The 13,353-nt window shown below is 43.8% G+C and overlaps 1 protein-coding gene across 3 annotated transcripts in view; it reads left to right on the forward strand.

Annotated features, from left to right (window-relative positions):
• The window catches only part of RFX2 (regulatory factor X2), a 117,628-nt gene that overhangs the window by 77,914 nt on the left and 26,361 nt on the right, over positions 1-13,353 (forward strand). For 2 of the 3 annotated variants that reach the window (XM_066274601.1, XM_066274612.1), the window contains exon 6: positions 11,611-11,685. The exons of the other annotated variant lie outside the window; for it this stretch is intronic. In XM_066274601.1, the coding sequence (XP_066130698.1) occupies positions 11,611-11,685 (75 nt within the window). The remainder of the gene's footprint in view (positions 1-11,610; positions 11,686-13,353) is intronic. 3 annotated transcript variants of the gene reach the window in all.

The following is a 13,353-nucleotide window of genomic DNA, read 5'->3' on the forward strand; positions in this document are numbered from 1 at the left end:
TTTTTCTATATACAGTATCATATCATCTGCACATAATGATAGTTTTACTTCTTCTTTTCCAATTTGGATGCCTTTTATTTCTTCTTCTTGTCTTATTGCTGTGGCTAGGACTTCCAGAACTATGTTGAATAAGAGGGGTGAAAAGGGACACCCCTGCCTTGTTCCTGATCTTGAGGGGATTGCTTTTAACTTTTGCCCATTGAGTATGATGTTGGCTATGGGTTTGTCATAGATGGCCTCTATCATGTTGAGGTATGTTCCCTGTATTCCCACTTTGCTGAGAGTTTTGATCATGAATGGGTGCTGGATTTTATCAAATGCTTTTTCTGCATCTATTGAAATTATCATGTGGTTTTTCTCCTTCCTTTTGTTTATGTGATGAATCACATTGATTGATTTGCGAATATTGTACCCGCCTTGCCTCCCAAGAATAAATCCCACTTGATCATGGTGTATGATTTTTTTAATATATTGCTGGATCCGGTTTGCTAATATTTTGTTGAGGATTTTAGCATCTAAATTCATCAGGGATATTGGCCTATAATTTTCTTTCTTTGTGTTGTCTTTGCCTGGTTTTGGAATCAGAATTATACTCGCCTCATAAAAGGAGCTTGGAAGTCTTCCTTCCTCTTGAATTTTTTGAAATAGCTTGAGAAGGATAGGAGTTAGTTCTTCTTTGAATATTTTGTAGAATTCACTTGTGAAGCCATCAGGCCCATGTTTTTTCTTTATTGGGAGTTTCTTGATAACTGTTTCAATCTCATTTGTTCTAATCAGTCTATTTAGGTTTTCTGATTCTTCCAGATTAATTTTTGGAAGATTATGTTTCAAGGAATTTGTCCATTTCATCTAGGTTGTCTAGTTTTTTGGCATACAGTTCTTCATAGTATTTTCTTACAATATTTTGTATTTCTGTTGTGTCAGTTGTTATTTCTCCACTCTCATTTCTAATTTTATTTATTTCAGTCATCTCTTTTTCCTTGGTGAGTCTGGTTAAAGGTTCATCGATCTTGTTTACCTTTTATTTTTTATTTTTTTTATTTTTCTGAAGCTGGAAACAAGGAGAGACAGTCAGACAGACTCCCGCATGCGCCTGACCGGGATCCACCCGGCACGCCCACCAGGGGCGACGCTCTGCCCACAAGGGGGCGATGCTCTCCCCCTATGGGGGTCGCTCTGCCGCGACCAGAGCCACTCTAGCGCCTGGGGCAGAGACCAAGGAACCATCCCCAGCGCCCGGGCCATCTTTGCTCCAATGGAGCCTCCTTGGCTGCGGGAGGGGAAGAGAGAGACAGAGAGGAAGGAGGGGGCGGGGTGGAGAAGCAAATGGGCGCTTCTCCTATGTGCCCTGACCGGGAATCGAACCTGGGTCCCCCGCACGCCAGGCCGATGCTCTACTGCTGAGCCAACCGGCCAGGGCCTCTTGTTTACCTTTTCAAAGAACCAGCTCCTGGTTTCATTGATCCTCTGTATTGTTTCTTTAGCCTCTATGGCATTTATTTCCACTTTGATCTTTATTATTTCCTTCCTTCTACTACATCTGGGCTTTACTTGCTGTTCTTTTTTAGTTCTTTTAGATGCAGGGTCAAGTTGTTTATTTGAGCTTTTTCTAGCTTCTGAGGTATGCCTGAAATGCTATGAACTTCCCTCTCAGGACTACTTTTGCTGTGTCTCATAAATTTTGAGTTGATGTATGCTCATTATCGTTCGTTTCTAGGAATTTTTTTATTTCTTCTTTGATCTCATTGTTAACCTATTCGTTATTTAATAACATGCTATTTAGCTTCCAAGTGTTTGAGCATTTTTCAGTTTTTCTGTTGTGCTTGATTTCTAGTTTCATGCCATTGTGATCAGAGAAAAGTGCTCGATATGATTTCAATCTTCTTAAATTTGTTGAGGCTGCTTTTGTGCCCTAACATGTGGTCGATTCTAGAGAATGTACCATGAGCACTTGAAAAGAATGTATATTCTGCTGCTTTAGGGTGAAAGGTTCTGGAGATATCTATTTTAATTTTATTTATTTATTTATTCATTTTAGAGAGGAGAGGGAGGGAGAGACAGAGAGAGAGAGGAGAGACAGAGACAGAGAGAAGTGGGGGAGGAGCTAGAAGCATCAACTCCCATATGTGCCTTGACCAGGCAAGCCCAGGGTTTCGAACCGGCAACCTCAGCATTTCCAGGTCGATGCTTTATCTACTGTGCCACCACAGGTCAGGCTAAAGATATCTATTAAATCAAGTTTATCTAGTGTGTCCTTAAGTTGCTTTGTTAATTTTCTTTCTTGAGGATGTATCTAGTGATGTTAGTGGGGTATTGAAATCCCCTACTGTTATAGTGTTGTTGTTGATCTCGCCCTTTAAATCCATCAAAGTCTGCTTTATGTATTTAGGTGCTCCTATATTAGGTGCGTAGCTATTTATAACGGTTAAATCTTCCTGTTGGATTGCTCCCTTTATCACTATGTAATGACCTTCTTTATCTCTCACTATCGCCTTTGTTTTAAAGTCCATTTTGTTTGATATAAGTATTGCTACCCCAGCTTTTTTTTCATTTCCATTTGCGTAAAATATGTTTTTCCATCCTTTTATCTTCAGTCTAGGTGCATCTTTTGTTTTAAGGTATGTCTCTTGTAGACAGCATATGTATGGGTCCTCTTTTCTTATCCACACAGCTACCCTATGTCTTTTGATTGGATCATTTAATCCATTTACATTTAAGGGTATTATTGATATGTAGTTGTTTATTGCCATTTTATTCTTTAAAACTATATTCCTCTTTTGCTATATTCTTTTTTTTTTTTTTTTACAGAGACAGAGAGTGAGTCAGAGAGAGGGATAGACAGGGACAGACAGACAGGAATGGAGAGAGATGAGAAGCATCAATCATTAGTTTCTCATTGCACATTGCAACACCTTAGTTGTTCATTGATTGCTTTCTCATATGTGCCTTGACCACAGGCCTTCAGCAGACCGAGGAACCCCTTGCTGGAGCCAGCGACCTTGGGTCCAAGCTGGTGGGCTTTTGCTCAAACCGGATGAGCCCGCATTCAAGCTGGTGACCTTGGGGTCTCGAACCTGGGTCCTCGCCATCCCAGTCCGACGCTCTATCCACTGTGCCACCGCCTGGTCAGGCTTTGCTATATTCTTTTTCCCCTTTGATCTGTTTACAACAGGCCCCTTAGCATTTCTTGCAGCATTGGTTTGGTTGTAGTGAATTCCTTGAGGTTTTTTTTGTCTGGAAAGCTTTTTATTTCTCCTTCCATTTTAAACGATAGCCTTGCTGGATAAAGTAGTCTTGGTTGTATGCTCTTGTTCTGCATTACTTTGAATATTTCTTGCCATTTCCTTCTGGCCTCAAGTGTTTCTGTTGAGAAGTCAGTAGTCATCCTTATGGGGGCTCCTTTGTAGGTGATAGCCTTTTTTTCTCTAGCAGCTTTTAATATTTTCTCTTTATCACTTAGCTTTGGTATTTTAATTATGATGTGTCTTGGTGTAGATTTCTTTGTGTTTCTCTTTAACGGAGTTCTCTGTGCTTCTTGAACTTGTGAGATGTTTTCCTGCCTTAATTTAGGGAAGTTTTCAGCTATGATATGTTTGAACAAAGTCTCTAACCCTTGTTCTTTCTCTTCTTCTTCAGGAACCCCTATGATGCAGATGTTATTTCTCTTCATGCTGTCACAGAGCTCTCTTAGAGTTTCCTCAGACTTTTTGAGTCTCTTTTCTTTTTTCTGCTCTGCTTCCGTGCCTTCATTTATCTTGTCCTCTAACTCGCTGATTCGATTCTCAGCTTCATCCATCCTGTTTTTAATTCCTTCCATTGTGTTCTTCATTTCTGAAAATTTTTTGTCATTTCTGACTCATTCTTTTTTATTATTTCAATGTCCTTTTTTATATTTGCTATCTTTTTTTTTCGGTATTTTTCTGAAGTTGGAAATGGGGAGGCAGTCAAACAGACTCCCACATGCACCCGACCGGGATCAACCCGGCATGCCCACCAGGGGGCGATGCTCTGCCCATCTGGGGCAATGCTCTGTTGCAACCAGAGCCATTCTAGTGCCTGAGGCAGAGGCCATAGAGCCTTCCTCAGTGCCCGGGCCAACTTTGCTTTAATGGAGCCTTGGCTGCAGGAGGGGAAGAGAGAGACAGAGAGGAAGGAGAGGGGGAGGGGTGGAGGAGCAAATGGGTGCTTCTCCTGTTTGCCCTGGCCAGGAATCGAACCCGGGACTCCTGCACGCCAGGCCGATGCTCTACCACTGAGCCAACCAGCCAGGGCTATTTGCTATCTCTTTATTTAGGTGTTCGTAATGACCATCTATTATTGTTCTAGGATCTTTGAGCATTCTAACAATCATAATTTTAAACTTTGCATCTGGTAATTTGGTTATATCAGACTCATTCAGGTCCTTTTCTGGGGATTTCTCTTGATTCATTTGTGTTACATTTCTCTGCCTTCTCATTTTGTCTGTGTAAAAGAAGGTTTTGGCCACTGGTGTCCACTGGGTGTGGCCTCTGTGTTCCCTAGGTGTAGTCTGTCTGCAGGCCCACCACCTCCTCTGCTGCTGCTGCTGCCTAGGGCATTCGGGTATGGGGGTTGCCAGTGCCAGCCCACTGGGGCTGTTGCTGTGGTTTCCGCCTCTCCTTCACAGAAGGGGCTGTCATCACGTGCTCAGGTGTACAAGCCTCGGTGGCTGCGGCCTTCACCCTGCCCCCGCGGGTGGGGTTATGCTCAGCCCTGAGGGCAGGGGTGAGCACCTTTGCTCAGCTGTGTGTCTCTGCCTGATTCCAGGCTTTTGCCCCACCCTTGCAGGAGGAGCCCGCTCATGGGATGGCTGCAAGCATTGGCTCCACAGGCTGGGCAGGACTGCGTGCCCACACTCAGTAGTGGGACTCTGCCTGTTCTGGGCTTTTGGCTCCACCCCCGTGGGAGAAGCTGGCTCCCAAGTCAGGCCACAAGCCTTGGTTTCGTGGGCAGGGCAAGGCTGTGCTCCTGTGCCCTTGCTCAAAGGCGGGTCTCCACCCCTTCTGGGGCTCCTGCCCTTCCCCCGCAGGCAGCCCACAGCTGGGCTTGACCACTTTGTGCATACCTTCCTCCCTAACCAGGCAAGACCGAGCTCACACCTAGGCCTCAGTTGTGGCCAGCGGGCTTCTGCCCTTGCTGACAGAACCGCACTTCCACTGCCGCCTGCCCTCAGGCAAGCCCTCAGCCGTGTGGGTAGGGGCGCTGCAGCTGAGACCCTAAGACTCACTACTGTAGTCCCGAAAGCTCCCCCCTTCTAAGTGACTCTGCCCTAAGTACCGTGGGAGAGCTTGTTTGGCTGGTGTCCTGCTTCCCTTTGCTGGTATTGCTGTTTCCAGAGGAAATATTCACTTCAGATTTGGGGAGTGACTCGTCCCAGGAGTTAGGGTGGCTGTCCCTCAAAATGTTTCTCCACGTGCCTCCTAGATTACATTCTCTTCCTGCTACTCCAGTCCTCTCCTCTCTCCCCATCCCCCGGAGACCCGGGTGAGTGGTTGTGAGAGAGGTTTTCTGCACGGTCCCTTTAAGAAGAATCCTGGGTCTGAGAAATCAGTCTCTTTCTCACAAATTGTATCCTGACTTGTTTCCAGCTAAATACTGTCCATACACCTCTTCTAGGCTCTGAGGCTGCAGGCTGGGGCTTTATTCCTGGGGCTCAGGACCCTCCCCTCTCTGCTAAACTCACTTCCTGCCAAGCGAGTCTCTCCAGGCTCCTGTTCACTCTGGGGAGCTGGGCAGCCCTCTCGGCATTTCTGCTTTTCCTACCAGTCTCAGTGTAGCTTCTTCAGTGTTCCTTGGTTGAAGAGTCCTCTTAGTTTAGTCCAAAGTTGGTTTTTACAGATATTGGTTCTTGAAATTAAGTTGTAATCCACTTTGGTTCTGGGAGGTGGAAGTTGGTACGTCCGCCTACTCCATCGCCATCTTGTCCCAGAAATCAGTCTTAAATATGTCCAGCAAACCTGTGGGTGTCCCAGGGATCCATTAAGGGGCTCTATGAGGTGAAAACTTTTCATAATAATATTAAGGCATTATTTGCCATTTTCCCTGTGTCATTACTTGCACTGATTGTGCAAAATCAACACTCTTGAAACAGATGGGCACAAATCAAGACAGGAATCAAGGCAGATACATCAAACTCTCCTAGAAGTCACTGTATTCTTCATCATCATGCTTTCAGTAAAAAAGAAAATGAAAAGCCTCTGTGTCATGAGATGTGAGCAGAACTAGTCACTTTTTTTCATGAAATGTCATTTTTACTTAAAGACTAACAGATATTATTATTCAGTCTCAGAGATGTAGCAGACATTTTCTCAAAAATGAATGTGTGAACCTGGCATATACACAAAAACAACTGACAGATTCTGTTGCCAGTATATTTTCCACCAAAAAAAGAAACAGAATTTTTTTTCTTTTTGTATTTTTCTGAAGTTGGAAACAGGGAGGCAATCAGACAGACTCCCGCATGTGCCCGACCGGGATCCACCTGGCACGCCCACCAGGGGCGATGCTCTGCCCATCTGGGGCATTGCTCTGTTGCAACCAGAGCCATTCTAGCACCTGAGGCAGAGGCCACAGAGCCATCCTCAGCGCCCGGGCCAACTTTGCTTTAATGGAGCCTTGGCTGCAGGAGGGGAAGAGAGAGACAGAGAGGAAGGAGAGGGGGAGGGGTGGAGAAGCAGATGGGCGCCTCTCCTGTGTGCCCTGGCCAGGAATCGAACCCGACTCCTGTACGCCAGGCTGACGCTCTACCACTGAGCCAACCGGTCAGGGCAGAAACAGAGAATTTTGAAAAACCAGTATCTTTCTGATGAGGTTGGAAGTGATACTGACAAATGTGATTTTTTTTTTTTTTGTATTTTTCTAAAGTGAGAGCAGGGAAGCCAGATAGACAGCCTCCTGCAAGTGCCTGACCGGGATCCACCTGGCATGCCCACCAGGGGGCAATGCTCTGCCCATCTGGGGCGTTGTGCGTTGCAACAGGAGTCATTCTAGCACCTAAGGCAGAGGCCATCGAGCCATCCTCAGCGCCTGGCCAACTTTGCTCCAATGGAGCTTTGGTTGTGGGAGGGTAAAAAAGAGACAGAAAGAAAGGAGTTGCAACAGAGCAACGTCCCAGATGGGCAGAGCATCGCCCCCTGGTGGGCATGCCATATGGATCCTGGTCAGGCACATGCAGGAGTCTGTCTGACTGCCTCCCCGTTCCCAACTTCAGAAAAATACAAAAAAAAGTACAAAAAAAATCCAGGACTTCCACACGATGGGCTGAGGCTCTATTTCTGAGTTAGCCGGCCAGGGCCCAAATGTGATTTTTCAATATTGTGTAATGAAAGGTGTCAACATTTGGAATATCTGGAAACTCAGTGAACGAACATTTTCCAAGATACCAGTGCATGATGTTAAAACCATGCATATGAGTAAAAGATTCATTCAAATTGCAAGAGAGACTAACAGATTTTTTAATTAGTTGCATATTTTTATTGAGGTAAAATTCACATAACATAAATTCACCATTTTAACCATTTAAAAGTGTGCAATTCAGTTGTATTTAGTATGTTTCCAATGTTATGCAACCATTACCCTATCTAATTTCAGAACATTTTCATCTTCCCAAAAGAAAACACTTTTACCAATTAACAGTCCCCATCCCGCCTAACCAGGCGGTGGCGCAGTGGATAGAGCGTCGGACTGGGATGTGGAGGACCCAGGTTCGAAACCCCAAGGTCGCCAGTTTGAGCGCGAGTTCATCTGGTTTGAGCAAAGCTCACCAGCTTGGACCCAAGGTCGCTGGCTCGAACAAGGGGTTACTCGGTCTGCTGAAGGCCCGTGGTCAAGGCACATATGAGAAAGCAATCAATGAAGAACTAAGGTCTCGCAACGAAAAACTGATGATTGATGCTTCTCATCTCTCTCTGTTCCTTTCTATCTGTCCCTATCTATCCCTCTCTTTGACTCTCTGTCTCTGTTAAAAACAACAACAACAACAACAACAAAAAAAAACAGTCCCCATCCCTTCTCTCGGCCCCTGGTAACCAATCTGCTTTCTCTCTTTGTGGATTTGTTCTGGACGTTTCATATAAGTGGAACCATACACTCTGTCTTTTTTGTGTCTGGCTTCTCTCACTGAGAGTTGTTTTCAGGGTCCATCCACATTGTAGCAAGTGTCAGTGTTTTTAAAGGCTGACTAATATTCCACTGTGTGAATCGACCATTTGTCATCATCCATTCATCTGTGATTGATATTTGGGTTTTTCCAATTCTTTTGCCATCATAAATAAGGCACGCAGTGCCAATTAGTGTACAAGTTTTTGTTTGAACGCCTGTTTCAAGTAGAATTGCTGGGTCCTACAGTTTGAGTTTATGTTTAATTTTTTAAGAACCTGCCATACTGTTTTCCATAGCAACTGCATCATTTGACATTCTACCTGCAATGTATAAGGGTTCCAATTTCTACAGTTTTTCCAACATTTGTTCTTTTTTTTTTTTATTTAGACATATTAGTGGTTATGAAGAGGGTGTCTCATTGGTTTTAGTCTGTATTTCCCTAATGATTAATGATGTTGAGCATCTTTTCATGTGCCTATTGGAGACATGGCTTTTCAAACCCTTTGCCATTTTTTAAATTCAATTTTTAAATTTATTGTGTTAACATGGATTCAAGTGTCCCACTCAATATAACACCCTCAACCCCCAACAATGTGCCCCCCAATTACACTTCCTTTGCTCCCCTCCGACTCAAACCCTTTGCCATTTTTAATTGGGTTGTCATTTTGTTAAGTTGTGAGAGTGCTTTATATATTCTAAAGATAAGACCCTTATCAGCTATATGAATTATTAATATTATTCCAGTCTGTGGGCTGTCTTTTCACCCTTTTAATTGTATCCTCTGATGTAAAAAAAAAATTAATTTTGAAGTCCAATTTGTCTTTAAATTTTTAAAAAATCTTTTGTTAGTGCTTTTGATGTCATATCTAAGAATCCATTGCCAAATCCAAGGTCATGAAGATAACCTTGTTTTACATGATTACCTGATAGTTTCCTCTAGGAGTTTTATAGTTCTCACTTTTTTTTATTTAGTTCTTTGATCCATTTTGAGTTTACTTTTGTATATGGTGTGAGTAAGGGTCCAGCTTTATTCTTTTTTTTAATCTACTAATTTTTGGAGAGAGAGAAATATCAATTTATTGTTCCACAGATTTATGTATTCACTGGTTGATTCCTGTATATGCCCTCACCGGGGATTGAACCCACAACCTTGGCATATCAGGATGACACTCTAACCAACTGAGCTGCCCAGCCAGGGCCTTCCAGCTTTGTTCTTTTGCATGTGGCTTTACAGTTATCCCAGCACCATTTGTTAAAAAGTTTATCCTTTATTGAATGGTCTCGACATCCTTGCCAAAAATCAATTGACCATAGATGTATGGGATTATTCCTAGACTCTCAATTCTATCCTATCAATCTACGTGTCTATTCTTATGCTAATACTTCATTGTGTTGGTTATTATAACTTTGTATTAAGTTTTGAAATCGGAAAGTGTGAGTCTTCCAACTTTGTTCTTATTTTTCAAGATTGTGTTGGCTATTTGGGGTGGCTTGCAAAGCCATATGAATTTTAGGATCAATTTGTCCACTTCTGAAACTCAACTGAAAGTTTAATAGAGAATTTTGATAGGGATTGCATTGATTTTATAGTTCAATATGAAAAGTGTTGTATTGCCATGTTAACAATATTAAGTCTTTCAATCCATGAACATAGGCTATCTTTCTGTTTATTTTGGTTATCTTTCATTTCAACAATGCTTTATAATTTTCATTGTACAAGTATTTCACCTCCTTTGTTAAATTTATTCCTAGGTATTTATTCTATTTGATGCTATTGTAAATGGGATTTTTTTTTTTTCCCTGAAGCTGGAAACGGGGAGAGACAGTCAGACAGACTCCTGCATGCGCCCAACCGGGATCCATCCGGCACGCCCACCAGGGGCGACGCTCTGCCCCTCCGGGGCGTCGCTCTTTTTCGACCAGAGCCACTCAAGCACCTGGGGCAGAGGCCAAGGAGCCATCCCCAGCGCCCGGGCCATCTTTGCTCCAGTGGAGCCTTGGCTGCTGGAGGGGAAGAGAGAGACAGAGAGGAAGGAGAGGGGCGCTTCTCCTGTGTGCCCTGGCCGGGAATCGAACCCGGGACTTCTACACACCAGGCTGACGCTCTACCACTGAGCCAACCGGCCAGGGCTGTAAATGGGATTTTTAAAACTTTTTTTCACATTGTTCATTGCTTAGTAATGTAACTGATTTTTGTATGGTGATCTTATATCCCACAACTTTTGTGAATTCATTTATGAGCACTAGTTTTTTGTGCATCCTTTAAGATTTTTTTTTTTATATTTAAGATCATGGTAGCTGCCAAAAGAGATAGTTTCATTTCTTCCTTTCCCATCTGGGTGCCTTTTATTTATTATTGTTGTCTAACTGCCCTGGCCAGAACTTCTAGTACAATGTTGAATATAAATGGTATGAGTAGACATAAACTACAGTGGTCAAAAGAACTGATGGGTGAAGCAGTAACCCTCTTGCTTCTGAGCTAGTCCAGCTGCACTTTCTGGAATACACATTCAACCTACTTTCTACAGAAGCATCAATGAAGTCTTTTCCATTACTGGTATATGAGTACAGACAGTGTATGCTTTGGGTTCATTTCCTTACATTGCAGTTCTCTGCCTATCGTGGTGGGCTGCTGCAGAGTTTAAATTTCCATTTTCCATATACAAGTCAAGGTCAAATTCAGCACGTACAAATGCAGTAACCACACACAGTTGGGTGTTTTCTCCTTTGCTTAGACCTGTGGCACCATGTCAGCTGCTCACCTCCATGAAATTCTTAGAACCCAAATGAGAAGCCTCTTCCCCCAGGAAGGCATCCCGGATAGCTCCACATGAGTTTCCCCTATGACTCCATTCTCATTGCCATATAACACTCTGTACAGCTACGCTTCATAAACGTTCAGGAGCTTATCTCTGTGATATGTCCAGTGGCCCCAGGATCCTATACCTCTGAGGGAAAAGCCTTGGTTTTTGGTCTCATTGATATTTTCCCAAAGAATCCAGGAGAGAGACCCTGGTTTGTGACAGGACAGGCTGGCCAGGAAGTCAGTGCCACCAACTGCCCTTGGGCTCTGTTGGTCATCTGATTCTCCCTAGCAACAGATGACATGTGTGGGGAGCAGTAGTCAATTATTCTGCTGGCTTTGCTTACACTTGAACTTATGCAGCAACTAAATGTTCATGTTGTGTATGTGCACATGCAGATGCTGTGTTGCACTCAGTAGCCAGTGTTCACATCATAACTTCATCCTGCTGCTTGTGCTCAGTGGGCTCCTGGGCTCATCTGCATGTAATACAGTAATATTCCTGGCTGCAGCTTCAACTCATGACTTAACCCATATCCCCTGCCTGCATCAAACCTTGTTTTTATTTTGTAGGCGCTTGAGTCATTATTTGGATATTAATAAAAAACAAATCTTGGCTGATGCTAACCATGTGATTTCCTTTTTTTTTCCATTTTGTTTTGTTTTGTTTCTGCACACATTTTCTTTAGCTTGAAATGGCGATTGAAAACCTCCAAAAAAGCGAAGGGATCACATCACACAAAAGCGGTTTACTCAACAGCCATGTAAGTGTGTGTCACCTGGTGGTCTGCCCCACTGTGCACGTACCTGCGTGGGCATTTCAAAACCAGTGAAGGCAATGAAATGATGCCTTTCAAGTGTTGAAAGGGGGAGAAAAGCCAGCCTAAAGTTCTACATGCAGCAAAAATATCTTTCCACAGTGTAGGGAGGATGGAGGCAGGTTCTCCATTCCTAAAGGTAGATGATCAGAATACCTACCTCTGGGGGTGTATTATGGGGATTAGATTATTTAATATATGTGACATGCTTCCAGCAATGCCTGGCAGATCACAAGCATTATAAATAAAGTTAACACTAAAATAAGCAACAACAACAAAAGATGGCACAAGATTGGGGATGCCATAGTTTCTTAGCTAAGTTTTCTGTGATCAGCTCTTTTTTTTTTCTTTTTTTTTAGCAAGAGATACAGAGACAGGGAGGGACAGATAGGGACAGACAGGCAGGAAGGGAGAGATATGAGAAGCATTATTTCTTCATTGCGGCACCTTAGTTGTTCATTGATTGCTTTCTCATATGTGCATTGACCAAGTGGCTGCAGCTGAGCCAGTGACTCCTTGCTCAAGCCAGTGACCCTACACTCAAGCTGGTGAGCTCGTGCTCAAGCCGGATGAGCTCACGTTCAAGCCAGCGACCTCAGGGTTTCGAACCTGGGTCCTCTGTGTCCCAGGCTGACACTCTTCCCATTGCACCACCACCTGGTCAAGCTTCCTATGATCAGCTCTTTAAAAAAAAAAAGGTACTTTGAGAAAAATGCAAAGCAATTCATTCCTTCTGATTTGGGCTTTGTAAAGTCTTTCTCCTTCACTTGCCTCCTGGGGAAAACTGATCATGGGAATCATGCCAGGAGGTCTTAGTCTCTGGGCAACTTCTTGGGGCATGACAGCACTGGAGCAGGTGACCAACTAGGAGTCTTATTTCCTGCTCCTCCAAATGTTCTCAGTTCAGCTTTATGTGTAATTGGAGATTTAAAAGTTGGATAGGCCGCTGAAGTCAGAGTGTGCTTTTCAAGCATTTAGGTTGGGATTTGACCCCAAATCTCTTTCATTCTCTTGAGAATTAAACCATCAATGAAAAAGAAGTCCCATATAATCTATCATGATTCTGTGATCCCATCAAGACTTGTACTGGATTTATTCGAAGTAAAGTGTTGCTCAAAAGGCAGTAGTTCTAGGGCAGAGCCCAGCTAGAGAAAGGCCCCAAAATTTGAGGGTTAATGAGTTGGCACAGGCGTGGTCAGCTGCTCCAGGCACACATGATGAGGGCCTGTACTCCTCAGCCTCAGAGGCCAGTCTCTAGGAAGAATAGCTTCACACCAGTTGTCTCAAACAAAAACCCATAGACCATCAGGCCCCTCCCAAGTGCCACACCCCCCACGCTAAGTGGGTCGTGGCCACCCTGTTTTCCATCACTGTTGGACAGTATCACCCCTTGGTCATACCTGGGAAGGGAAAATCTTCAGTGAGTGCTTGGAGGGAAGGTCACCTCCCACCCACCTCCCACACTTACCCTAAGCTCAGAGTGTCTCAGGTAGAAATGTCTGCAAATGACAGTCTCTTCAGTGGAGATGATCTCTGTTTGACTTGGGACAGGTGTTCTTCAGCTGTGGAGCAGACACGTGGCCACATCATCATAGCCTTTGGGCCTGGCACAGG

Source organism: Saccopteryx bilineata, chromosome 1 (assembly GCF_036850765.1).
Source record: "Saccopteryx bilineata isolate mSacBil1 chromosome 1, mSacBil1_pri_phased_curated, whole genome shotgun sequence".
Taxonomy (NCBI): Eukaryota; Metazoa; Chordata; class Mammalia; order Chiroptera; family Emballonuridae; genus Saccopteryx; species Saccopteryx bilineata.